The following is a 13,989-nucleotide window of genomic DNA, read 5'->3' as shown; positions in this document are numbered from 1 at the left end:
CTTTCCATTCTTTCCAAACAGAAGGTCTCAGATTGGTGCTAATTTGACAGCTCTCTAACTCTCAAGGATCCATTTCTCCCTTTAACAAGAGGCCACCAAAGCCTCAGCTCTAGGACTTTGGCTAGCAATATCACCCCAGAAGAACTTCTTTCTTCCTTCTGTCCCAACCACAACTTAATGGAAATTATACTAAGTCTCTGCTAATAGTTTTCAGTTGCGATTTTTAAAAATTTCTGAGCCAAAATGCATTTAGTTTTAAAGCATGGATACAGAGTATAAGTGGTATGTATATAGGAAAATCCATGAAGATTTTTATAGAAATAACCAGCAGTGTGGGAGCTGTTTCCTTTGTGTTCTGTATTTAAGGACCTGGCAGTAGGACCGAAGCACCCAGCCCAGAGATAGATCCCAGGGTTCTTTGTTCCTGCCTTCACCTGTAGTCCTGAATGCCCGCCAGAGGGAAGCCTGGTTACCTGAGGAGACTTCCCACTCCCTCCAGACTGTCTTGGCAGAGTCAACAGCACTCCTTGGAAGAGCTGGTTGGTTTCCTGGTTGTCCTTGGTGATGTCAGCATTCTCATGGAGACCAAATACTCCAGGGTGTGCTGTGATGGGGAGGGTCCTGAGGTACTCAATGTATGACTGGAAAGGAAATCTTCAATTGGTATGGATGTAGATCCCCTGAGGTCCTACGGGGTAGCCCAGGGCTTGGCTAAGCCCTTCTTAAAAAGTCGGTAGCACTGCCTCTATTTCTTAGCCAGAACAGGTGAGTTAACCCCAGGCCATCCTCATGCAGTTTCCCGAAGAGCAATCTGATAGGCTTGAGCAGTTTTCTTCCCTCCTTTGGCCTTCTCTCTGTTCCTAAATTGTTGACTTTAGAGTTAACATAGATCTGGGTTTGGATCCCAGTGTTCAGTTTTAAACTAACTGTAAACTGGAGGCAGGCATCTAAAATCCCAACTCTATTTATCTGTCAATGGGGAGACAGTGTCATAAAGAAGGCTCATAGTGGGAAGAGTGGGGTCTTTTGCTGTGTTCCTCCACAGTTCTTGTCTTCATAGTTCTCTTATTTCCTTATGGAGTTGTTCTGTCCTTTCTCTTTAGTCATTTTTTTAAAAAAGGTAACACATAAATATATAGTGCAAGTTGGCTTCATATCTACAATTCCAGTTTAGCTTAGTCAGAGCTGGAATTATGGCTTTGTGCCACCATGGCCAGATTTTCTGTTGCCACCTTTTGAGCCCTTATTTCAGTTGCATTTATCAACTTGTTCACTACTAAGCCTTTACTTTCATGTGTGTGTGTGTGTGTGTGTGTGTGTGTGTAAGAATGTGTGTATTTGTCTGTGTATGTGTATTCGAGTGTGTGTATGTATGAGTGTATGTATGTGTATGCAAGTGTGTGTATGTATGCGTGTGTGTGTTTGTGTGTGTGTGCATGTGCATGTGTCGCATGCAAGCAGGCAGGCAGGCAGGCATGTGCCATGAAGTGCATGTAGAGGTCAGATGACAACCCTGAGTGTTGGTCCTCATCTTTTACCTTCTTAGAGTTAAGGCCTCTTGTTCTTCTTCACTGTGTTTACCAGGCTAGCTGGACCACAGGCCTCCAGCAATCTCCATATCTCTGCCTCCCTCCCACCATGTGTGTGCTGGTATTACAGGTGTAAAGTTCCACATTTAGTATGTGGACTCTGCATGATCCAGACTGTAGTCCTGACACTTGCACATCAAGCACTTTGTCCTCTGAGCCATCTTGCAATCCTCATAAGCCTTCACTTAACTATCCCTTTCTCTCCTCACCGCTCCAGATAGAATCTATTCATATCTTGAAAGACCCTATCTGCCCCCCAGTATTCAACATTCATTAAACAGTGACAGTATCTCTCTTGGAGGCTCCATGGAATATTAATAACAGATTATGGACCCTAGTAAGAAAGTCTGAATACCTGGGCTTTCCTTGGAAATATTGTAGCCCCTAGCTTCAGTCCCTCTGAGGGCAAAGATGGAGGCACATCCTTTACCTGGTAGGAGCCATGGGGAGGGATGAAGTAAGGCTGTCCTGGAGCAATGTGGTAGTGATCAGTCTCAATTTCCTTACAGTAGAATGTGGACAGGAGGGACAGCAGGAGACGCCTGTCTTTGTCGTCAGTCACTCTGCCTCCATAATTACATTCCCCTGGGAGCAACAGAAAGCAGAAGAAGCTAAGCGCAAGGACGGCTGTGAACGTATGCATTAGCTTTGAGCAGCAGTTTCTTCTCGCCAAGAAACCCTGTTGGAGCACAGGAGGTCCAAAGATACTGGGTTGCTGGTACCATACCCAGCCTTGGTTGGAAAGGTCTCTTGGGTATCACGGTAGTTATCAAAACCAGTACATGTTCAGATAGAGAGTTGATCTGGAAGAAACAATGGTATAATCATCAAAGATAGCTATTCATGTGACGGAATCTTTCAGGCATTTATTTTTCTGAGTATTTAAATATGTGTGTGTGTGTGTGTGCGTGTGTGTGTGTGTGTGTGTGTGTGTGTGTGTGTGTGTGTGTGTGTGTGTGTGTGTGTAAAATATGAATTAAGCTAAAGATTTTGGAATGAGATGGTCCTGAGTTAATTCTGACAGTAGCTTTTGCTTATTGGTCAGAGAGCAGTGGTGACAACTGCAGGACCCAGTGGATAAGATATGATGTTTACAAATACATATTTTAGGAAGACGAGATTATCTTCCACACATACTACTGTCTCAACTCTGAGCCACCTCTTCCTCATCAACATCATTTTATGGGACCGAGCTTTCTGTATTCAGATTTTATAAAAGGAATTAGGTCATTCATCAGGTGTGGTAGCACACACCTTTGATCACAGCACTTGGGAGGCAGAGGCAGACTGATCCCTGTAAATTTAAAGCCAGACTGGTTTATACAATGAATTCCAGGACAGCCAGAGCTACATAGAATGATGTATCTACAAATACATACATACATACATACATACATACATACATACATACATACATACATACATACAAAAACAAATTTAAAGAATTAGGTAATTATTTGAAGGGAACAGTAAACCCAGATTGTGCATGTATGCACACACACACACATGCACACATGAATGTACAGGGCACCCAGAAAAATAGGTTTATTTTCCCATTTCCAAGAAGGGAAACTAAAATCAAGTTAGAGAGGAGGGTAAGTGGTCCAAGTTCGAGGAGCCTCATTGCCTGGGAGGTGGGTCTCGGACAGGGGTTACGAGACCAGAAGCTCATACTGAGTACAGGGGCAGCTGCACTCTGAGCCTGGTCATGTGAATTTCTGTAGCTCTATGAACATCCCCAGGACTCCAGCAAAGTTCAGCTGGAACACACTGCAGACAGTTTCAACTATAAGGAGGTTTATATCAACCCTTATACTACATACAGTATTTGAAGAGAATGGGAGAGTGGTTTTTGAGCTAGGTAAGGTGGCACATGCTTTTCACTTTGAAGGCTAAAGCAAGAAGGTGGCAAGTTCAATGTCAGCCTGTGCTGCACAGCAAGATCCAGCCTCATTACAAGCAACTTACTCCTCTCCAGCAAATAAGAATAGCATCCTCCTTTCCCCATAGTCAGTGCTGGATATACCTGTGATCATGGCACCGGGTCCCATCAAACTTCCCCATCAGTGAAATTTCCTACCCAGGATACACGTACAGGCTCTGGGATTTATGTTGATTAAGGCCGGTTCAGTTCTTTATAACTGCATTTCCTTTTGTAATAAGTGCACAGGTTCCTAGAAGAGCTAGGATGTAGCTCTGTCTCTAAATTCTATATTGTCCTTTTTACAAAGTTTACCAAGTTAAGAGTAGCTCACTTCAGCTCATCTCACTTTATCTCTTTGTAGATAAACCCTATATCATCTGTTAATATGGGTGGCAAATTCCAGCGTTCACTCATATCTGATGCTGGATGATTACTCTTTTGTCTCTCCTGGTCCATAGGAAAGTTACTTTCCTCTGGACTTCAGGAAGTTGGATAGAATTGAATGACAAGTTCTTGTGCCTTAACTTCTAGTATGACCATATGATATGTATATATACTTATATATATATACATACATATATTATATATATATACATACATATATATTATATATACACACACCTACACTATGGAATATTATATGATATGTACATGTATTTGTATACATATATATTAAGATGACAGCAAAACACTGTTAGAGCTTCTACTAATTGTGTGCCCAATAGATAAGTACGACAGCAGCAGAGATCTTTGTTGATGTGCAAAGGAGCGAGCAAGAGGTAGACCTTTGATGTAATTCATCACTGAGATTTGGGGACTATTTCCCCAGCCAGGGCTGCTTATCCTCAAGAGTATGGTTGGAAAGCTGGCCCCCAAGCTGGCTGGCACAGTGATTAATTAATGACTTCAGGCAGTCTCTACAAAGACCATCTTCCAGGACAATTCTGCACTCATTCTATGGGGTTAGGAGCCCCGGGATGGCCTTCTGTACAAGGCCCACTTCTCTGAAGTTGTTTTACCAAGCTAAGAGCCACTCTTTTGTCTTAGGGGTACCAAGTTAAAGTCAAGGTAGCATTGCATTACTAAACCACTCAAATGAAGGGGTCTCAAGCTTTGCCCTATCAACATGTTGGACTGGACAATTCTATGTTGTGTTACAAGCTGTCCTATGCATATTATAGAATATTTAACTGCACCTCTGGCCTCTCCTCATTAGATATAAATAGCATTTTCCTCTTCATTACAAAAAAACCAAATCCGCCTTCAGATATTGCCAACTATCCAAGGATGTGGGGCAGAAATGCTCGGGGAATTTTAGTGCTTGGTGACAGGATCTGGACAAGCTCTTCACTCGTGAACCTGAAGGGGGAACCTGTTTAAGATCTTTAACATAACACAATCTTCCTACTGAGCTACGTGTGGACCCTTGACTAAAGTATATTAGTTAATGCAGTACATTATATTTTCTCTTCTTTCCTTGGGATTTTGTTGTGTATTCTTTGAGGACAGCGAGCAAACTTTTTCTGTCTGAATTCTTCTATATTGCAGACTAGTATATATTGAGTGATAAGGGTAAAAAAAAATCACCAAGTAATTGCTTTGATCTAATCAGCTTATAACATCCCCACTTCAAGATCTCATGTTGAAAATACTCTTCTTCCCTCCCTACCTTCTCCTCTTCTTCCTTCTTTTTATAAATCTACTACTGAGTCCTCACGCTGACCCTTCTTAAAACTTCTACAAGTTTTCCAGGATTGTCTTCCCCTACTCTGAGATGTAATTGTGGTATTGCCTTTATGTTTTAAAACGTTTCTCTTTCTTAAAATGTTTAAGAATTCTTACTTTGTGTTCATGGATGTTCTGCCAGTATGTATGTCTCTGCACCATGTGTGCAGTGCCTGAGGGGGCCAGAAGAAAGCATTGGATCCCTGGAAGTGGAGTTACAGACAGGTGCTAACCACCATGTGGGTGCTGGAAAACAAACCCAGGTCCTGGGGGGCTGAGGATCCCTGCAAGCATCAAAGGATCCTCATGGAGGTGGGAAGGAAACTTGGTTCAGCATGACTTACTTAGTAGGTGTTTGCTCAAACTTCTGGAGTGTGACACCGTGTCAGTTTATTTTAAATCCAGTACAATTTTGGGAAAGAAGCTTCCCATGAACAATAATTCCATGAGCACAGTAAAGCTTCAGATATGAAAACTCTTTTGCAGAGTACATGCGACCTCTATCTACCATGAAGATGGATTTTATAGCTTATGGATCTAGGATCTAGAGTGGTCTCTGACAGAGATAGCAAAGAGGTCACTGGGCTATAAAGTACACTCGGCATCTCCTCTATCAACCAAGAAACAAAGATAAAGGTGCACGGATGGACGGTCTGAGAGAAACATTCTGGGGTGTTGGGGTGTGCTCTACAGGTAGCAAAGGCCACCAGGTTATTAACAACATCCACTCTCAGCCTTCTGGGTAGAAACCAGGTATACATTTCCCCTACTGAGAAGACAACCTTGTGTGATTAGCATTCCTGGATTCTCCAGTACTTATCTGAGAACATGCCCACTACAGTACTGTGGAAGAGCAGCCACCCATTCAGCCCTTCTATCTTTTACATGTGCCTGTATGTGCACTTATGTGTGGAGGCCTCAGGTATCATGCCTGCTCAGGTACTGTCCACCTTGCTTTATGAAGCAACACCTCTCACTGTCCTGGTACTTGCTATTTATGCTACGATGCTGGCTAGCAAAGTCTAACCATCTTCTGCCTCTCTAGCATTGGGATTACAAGCACATGCCACAGCTCTTTATGTGTGTTCTGGGTCTTTCTAAGGGTGCGTGCAGGTCTTCACAGTCATGTAGAAATACTTGATAGGGTTGGGGATTTGGCTCAGTGGTAGGCGCTTTTAGGAAGCACAGGTCCCTGGGTTCATCCCAGCCCGAAAAAAAAAAAAAAAAAAAAAGAAAATACTTGATAGACTATCTCTTCAACCCATAAGTCCTTCTGTCAGTGTACTTAACATTGTATTGTCATATATTATACATTATTTATTTATATTTTCCTACCATCTTAGACTGTGAATCACCTGACCACACTAGCCTCATCATAATTCGGGTTTTGTTTGTATCCAACATGACAAAACCTTAACGAGAGATCAGTACCTGTTGAATGAGTAAGGGAGGGTAGGAGGCTAGGAGCTGAAGAGCAGGGACATGGAAATGGTACCAGAAGATTAGGGCAGCAAATCTCTGTCCATAAATACCTGTCAGGTAGGTCAGAGCCTCAAAAGGCACCTCTTTGTAATCATTGAGAAACATCTGGATCTGCCGCATGCTAATCCTCAGGTCAGATTCATTGAATTCATAAGGAATGTTCCAACCTGAAAGAGGCAGAGAAGAATTACAGGCTTCAGAGCTGAGAGCTCTTAATTTCCACTCAGAGACTGAGCATGTAAGGTAAGCATCATTATGGATCAAGGGCCTCTTTCAGCCCTCTGAGTATCTAGCACCCAGCCAACTATTTACCTTGATTTATTGCCAAAATGGCAGCCATTCTGCCCGAGAAAATACCCATCCTAGAATTGGTTTCCTTACGGATCTCCCCATTTGTTAAGGAAGATGTTAACATCCTGGGTTCTGTGAGACAAATTTATTCAGCCTGCCTGGAAGACTGTGGTAAAGCACAGGGCTCCAAAAATAACATGTACAGCATAGCTGAGAGCAGTAGCCATGGCTGGGTGGCAGAGCGGAGCTGGCTCAGAAATGTCTTCCTGCATCCCTGGAAGAACTGTGAACTGTGTGGCCGGCCCCACAGGAATTGCCATGGAACTTCCAGGGTTAATGCTTTCATAGAGGATTTTTTTAAAGATGTATTTATCTGTTTCATGTTTATGAGAGTTTTGCCTGCATGTATGTCTGTGCACCACATGTGTGCCTGGTGCCTGTAGAGGCATTGGATCCCTTGGAACTGGGGTTACAGATTTGTGAGCCACCCTGAGAGTGAAGCTGAGTCCTGTGTGAGAGGGGAAATGCTATCAAACATTGAACCGTCTCTCCACCCCTTGCAAAGAAAATTAATTCACTCCTAAACAATGTTATTTAAATTAAAAATATAACTTAATAAAACTCATATGATGGGAAAAACAATGAACAGTTGGTTTTGAGATAAATCATTGCATAGATTTCTAGAGTTCTGTGTGAGAGGAGTGGAAGGGGGAAGATAGGGATGGGAGAGAGAGGATAGGAGGAGGAGGGAATTGGGTGGAAGGGGGAGGAAAGGGGTGGGAGGAGAGGATGCATGAACTGCTACATCCCCCACTGTGGGTCCTCCAAATCTATTGAACAAGATCAGAAGCAGCTCAAGGGTGAGACAGGCCATGGAGGCCAGGATGACAACAGTTTGATGGTCTTCTAACAAGGTTAGTTGATTGGTTTTCATTGATAAGTAAATGCATTATGATTTTTTAAAGTACAGGCAAGTGCCCAGGTGTATTTCAGTCTTTCATCATTATGCACATGTAATGACAGTTAACTGAAATGCTGTATGTTCCTTGGTGACAAACTCTTGGAAGAATGGTTATTGTGCCTAAAATAAATATGTTCCTCTCATTGTCTACTTCACTAGGCAGAGATCCCCTAATTTTGGAATATCATTTTTATGTGTGTTTGCCTGTGTGCATACATGTGGAAGAAGAGGTTAACCTTGGATATTATTTCTCAAATACCATACATCTTTTTTTGAGTCTCTTACTGGGACTTGGAGCTCACTAGGCTGGCTATCTGACAAGCCCAGATAGTACGTGCAGTCCACCCCCCCCAACATTGACATTACAAATGCACGTCACCGTGCCAACCGTTTATGTAGGTGCTGGGATGGAAGTCAGACTCGGGTCTCTATGCTCCCCACCCCTCTGGGTATCACCATATATATCACCATATATATCACCATATATATACATACACACACATACATACATACACACACTCATATACACATACACATACATACATTTGGTTATAAGGTTGCCAGATTTTGGCAGGGGAGGGGGGATATTAAGTGAAATTTTAATTCCAGACAAATAATTCATACTTAGCATACATATTTCCTTAGTCATTCCCAGAGCATGTGAATTATCTTACTGGCCACATGCCATCTGAGTGCCAACCTCCAGATCCCATCTGTGGTCCATCCCAGACACCTGGACACACTGTCATGCCTCACCTAGGGCTCCATAGTTCCTCCTCTCCTGGACGATGGCATGGAAGAAGCAAAGTCCAAACAGCAGTTTCTGCCATATGACTGGCTTTGTACAGCTCTGGAAGAACACAGGGTCTGAGATTGGATCGTTGAGGTAGGAACGCAGAAGGTTGGCCCTGAGTCCTTTTGGGGGTTCATTGGTCATTTTGATTCCATTCTGGAGAATGCTGACAGGAAATTTCTCTGATGGATAGCTGGTTAGCCAGAGCCTAGAAATGCAAAGGGCATGTCATGGTTTGATTATGTTTGGCCCAGGGAGTGGCATTGTCTGGAAGTATGGCCTTTTTGGAATAGGTGTGTCACTGTAGGTGTGGGCTTTAAGACCCTCATCTTAACTGCCTAGAAGTCAGTCTTCCACTAGTAGCCTTCAGATGAAGATGTGGAACTCTCAGCTCCTCCTGCACCATGCCTGCCTAGATGCTGCCATGCTCCCACCTTGATGATAATGGACTAAACCTCTGAGTCTGTATGCCAGCCCCAATTACATGTTGTCCTTTATAAGACTTGCCTTGGTCATGGTGTTTGTTCACAGCAATAAAACCCTAACTAAGAGAAGATACAACCAGTTCAGAGTAACAGAATAAGTTGCATTGGTAAACTAACAAATATAATAGCTACCATTATTAACCACATCACAAATGACAGAATAATAAAGTTTAGACTTTGATTTACATAGTACCTGCTCAAGTAAACTAGACACAGTATATGAATAACTATGAGTTTTTTTCAATAAACTTTACATATGGAAAACAATTTGATTTTCATATAATGTTCATGTGTCATAAACTATTAAACTTTTAGAGTTTTTTCCAGCTATTTACAAATTAGATGGCAAGTCATGTCAGAAATGTAACAGGCTGAATTTAGCTCACAAGTCAATCAAATTCCTGGTCTGGAATAAGGCAAACCTGACTGAGTTGAAAGTAAATTTGAAGCCTGTCTGGTTCTACTGTTCAGTCTATGAGTACAATTACTATTTAAAAACTTCACGAAGTCCAGAAATACAGATTAGAGGAGTGAGCAATGGTGCTACAGCAAGTGGTACTTTCAATGATAATAATTGAATAACTTTTAAAAACAGTCTTGCCAAGTCCTATCTGACTGAGCATGATCCAAGGGCGCAGGCACAGAGTGACTCGCCTAATGCTATGTAGGTAGCATGCTCTGGGCAGTTGCCTGTGAGTGGAGGCTTAATAGGACATAGTCTCAGGCCAATCAGATTGTGGGAGGAGATGGTCCTACAACAGGACACTGCATCCAAATCCCTCATTGTGAGCCCTTAAGAACTCAGTTGTAGAACTAAGGTGTCAGTGCCAGGAGGTGGTGATGGGCATTCTAGGAGGTGACCTTGAACCTGTGTTGGCTACAGAAGGGCACCCAGGCTCTGTGTCTTCTCTCCAGTTCCTGTGGTCCTGAGTTGGACCTCACACCCCCACAGGAAGGCGTCTGCTGTCTAGGTCTGCTGGGCAGCAGGGACATGTAGAGAGATGCTGGTATGTGAGTCAGAGGTGGCCTTGGACATTGTAAACATGATTGAAGACAGTTCCCGCTAAGAGTAAAACTTCTCCCTCCAGGTCTATGTCAACTCTGCCAAGCTTGAATCTATAGACAAGTCCATCTGAGTCACTACCCACAGCACTGTGCCTCTCTGCTAAGCCCGTCATTGAGGACAGGTCTTCCTGGGTCCCACAGCTACTGCCTGGTCAAGAATTTTGCATGTGAGCTTGTTAGGACACCAGACTTTGCTGTCCACTGCTGGTCAAGGGATTCACTCTATGCAGTGAATCTGAGGTCACATGCACCATACAGAACCTCCCAGTGCTTGCTGTCCGGACACCAGCTCTCCCTTTCTTGCTGTCTTCCTCTTCAGTGGTTGTTGGTGAAGCTCCTCAAAAGGGCATGGTAAATTTCTGCCCATGTAAAATCCTCTCCTCTACTCAACCACACTGGCTGTATGTTTGCACTGACCACAAGGTGACCTCCAGAAAATAAGCCTGCACTGTTCTCTTAACACACTCTAGTAGTCTAGTGGTGATTGAACCCATTCTGACCCCTTCTTTTGGCCTCCAAGGATCATGCTGGTCCCTACCACATTCTACACTCAGATTGCTGGAGTCTTCTAGGAATCACCCTGACAGATGTCAACTCCAATGGTTGGTTGACCTCTAAGCCACCGCTTGGGGGTTTTGTCTGGCCTGAAGAGTCCCAGGTTAAAGATTCTAGGAAGCACGGGTTGGATGTTGAAGTGAAAGCACATTCACCATCTGCATGGTCCCAGGGAAGGAAGGTTATGGGATACTCCTCTGTGACCTTTCAACTACCCCCATTTCTCAGCTAGTGTTGGAGGGGGAAAGGCTATCTGGCTGGAGTTTATGCAGAACTTCTCATCCTCACCAGAAGTAAACAGGGAATTTTCTGGTAACTGTGGCCTCCTCGCCTTCCAATTGGCAGCCTTCCTGCTGCAAAAAGATCTGGCCTCCTTTAATTCTTGCTGGCCTGTGATTTTAAACACAGGGACCCCAGATGAGCCCCACCAAGGGCTGGGGCCTTCAGGGTGGGTACAATGGTATTGTGTCATCCTACCCAATATGGAAAAATACCTTGTTTGAGACAGAGTTTCACTACTTAGCTCTGGCTGTCTGAAAATTCACTATGTAGACCAGATTGGCCTCAAACTCAGAGAGATCTGTGTGCTTCTTTCTTTCATGCGCTAAGATTCAAGTCATGTGCCACCATATCAGGCACACTGTGTGATTCTTAAGCTGCAACATCCCCAGCAGCCTGTTTTGCAGCCTCCATGGCCCAGACATTTCATGTGTTCCCTTGGATGATGCAACTGCAGGTAAACTTGGGCTGCACATTGGACAGGGGTGGACATGAGTTCTTGTCTTGTAGGCCTTGGACAGAACTCTGTTGGAGATTTGAAAAGACTATGTGTCCACCTTCCTTCTGGACACATCTGGCTTGCTGTCTCTGGAGCATCTGGCTTGGTCTGGCCTGTACCCCAGCAGTGAGCAGCAGGTTGGCTCTAAAGGAGGAAATGCTATATGGCCTCTCTAGCAGCTTGGATCTCTCTTTGTCCCCTACCTCAGTTTGAACTTTCCTGTCCCCAGAATTCAGACTCCTTTTTGGCAGTAAAGCCCTAAGAGGAAATTGAGAACAAAGTGCAAGGAAGAAAGGTGACTCATCTGTCCCTGGACCATGCCCTGTCCTGGCACAGCCCCAGAGTGACCTTAACCTCTTGTCATGATGAACATCCCTGAACAAAAGCATTTTTTTAAACATCTGAAGTCACGCCCTGTTTTGACCTGTTCAGGCTTCCGTACCAAAACAAAGGAACACCTGTGACTGTGTGGTCCTTAGACAACCACCATATTTCCGGCTAAAACAAACAAATGAAACCCCAAAGCCTTTCTGACAGTTAATCTGCCTTCAAGGCATTACTTTCTCTAACAACTCCCCCAGCATGTTCCTCAGAGTCATGGGCTAACTTCTATCCTTCACTTTCAAAACAGCCATCCCTACTTACTGAAATGTCTTTCTTTGAACACTCCTATTCATGTTACCCAATCCTTCAGACCTATCCCTTTTCTGTGGCCTATGGGTTCTTGTTCAGGTATGATAAGTTTTAACAGGAAATTGACACAACCTAGAGATCTGGCCATAGTGAACGTCAGCTGAATAACTTCCTCGATCATATTGGCTTGTGGCTACATCCATAAGAGACTGTCTTGATTGGTGATTGGTGGGTGAGCACCCAATTCCACTGTGGACTACACCCAGAGGAGCCTAGGTTATAGGGAAAAGCATTATTCCTCCATAGTCTCTGCTTCAGCTCTTGCTCTAGGTTCCTGTCCAGAGTTCCTGTCCTGACTTCTTGCCATGGTGGGCTGTTGTAGGGAGAATTCTAGAATTTCATTTCTTTGAAAAAACTCAGAAATATTTTAAGGAAGTGTTGTGTTTTAATCCCAGGTGTGGAATGTGGGGCTGCTTCCCAGCAGCTGACTGTGGTGAGCCTAGCCCTCTAGCAGGAGCATGGTTTTGCCAGCTGAAGATGGTTTCTGTGATTGTGTGACTTTTAGAATCCTGGGGACTTTTCAGAGGGTAGATAAATGCTAGAGCCCCAATAGGTTGTTGGTTGTTGGTTGTTCATAGGGGTTGGCTGTAGTTTGTTAGTAGTTGTGTTCAAAGAAGAAGCAAGAAGAAATTAGATTCAAGGACTCTCTCTCTCTCTCTCTCTCTCTCTCCTCCCTCCCTCCTCTCTCTCTCCCTCCCTCCCCCTCCCTCCCTCTCTCTCCCCTCCATCCTTCCTCCCTCCATCCTTCTTTCTTTAGTGATGTTGGTCAAACTGGCAGGGATAAAGGGTGGGAAAACCAAGAACCTACAAAGGTAGGAAAGGCCAGCTACAGACTGCTACCCGGAAGTGTAAAGTGAAATAACGTTCTTGCCCATGTTGCTGTTGGTTATGGTGTTTATCATAGCAACAGAAAAGCAAAAAATACATGCATCGACATGATTCTCCCATGAGCTACCTCTTCTAGCTCAGGGTTTCTCAAGGGCAGGGCTGTTTCCCTCATTGTCCTGTCAGCCACCAGCATGCTGTCTAGACCCTGAGCTGGTCCCATGGCCTTACCCAGATGGAAGGGCATCTCACCTGAAATCCCGGTTGGTGTTCTCAGGAATAATCACCTCCTCACAGATCTTCTCTAGTGCAGGCATCCAGCTTGTAGCCAGGTGGCAGTTCTGTAGGACCACCCAGGTCCCTTCATGGATGGCTTTGTGGATCATTTTGGCAGCAATAGGACCTTGGCCTTGACCAAGGGAGATCGTCTGTGTTTTGGTACCTCCCATGCCAAGATCATCAGCAAACTTCAGCAGACCTGAGGCCAAGAAGAAATATTTTTGAAACAATAGCCAGCTAAGACCAGTTTAATAGTCATGATGCAAACTGAGAGACACATAGACATTTTGAATTTAGAAATAAATTTATCAGCCTCTGTTAACTACTAAATCAGTATTTCTTTTGGTGAAGTAGATATCTACAGGCCCTGGCAAATGGATCAACAGCTAACTCTTGTTTGGCATTTTCTCTAAACACACAGACTATTATTATTATTATTATTATTATTATTATTATTATTATTATTATTATATTATCGTGGTCATCATCGTCGTCATTGTCATTTGTTATCATCCTCATCATTATTGTTATTCAATATTTCCTG

The 13,989-nt window shown here is 43.7% G+C and overlaps 1 protein-coding gene across 1 annotated transcript in view; it reads right to left on the bottom strand.

Moving 5' to 3' along the window:
• The window catches only part of Dnah3 (dynein axonemal heavy chain 3), a 169,665-nt gene that overhangs the window by 7,558 nt on the left and 148,118 nt on the right, over window positions 1-13,989 (bottom strand). The window contains 5 exon segments of the mRNA XM_032892767.1: window positions 474-641; window positions 2,020-2,174; window positions 6,771-6,887; window positions 8,729-8,973; window positions 13,419-13,644. Of these exon segments, the coding sequence (XP_032748658.1) occupies window positions 474-641; window positions 2,020-2,174; window positions 6,771-6,887; window positions 8,729-8,973; window positions 13,419-13,644 (911 nt within the window).

This window comes from Rattus rattus, chromosome 2 (assembly GCF_011064425.1).
Source record: "Rattus rattus isolate New Zealand chromosome 2, Rrattus_CSIRO_v1, whole genome shotgun sequence".
In the NCBI taxonomy this organism is placed as follows: Eukaryota; Metazoa; Chordata; class Mammalia; order Rodentia; family Muridae; genus Rattus; species Rattus rattus.
Note: the sequence above shows the minus strand (reverse complement) of the source record. Positions and strands in the feature narration are given on the sequence as shown.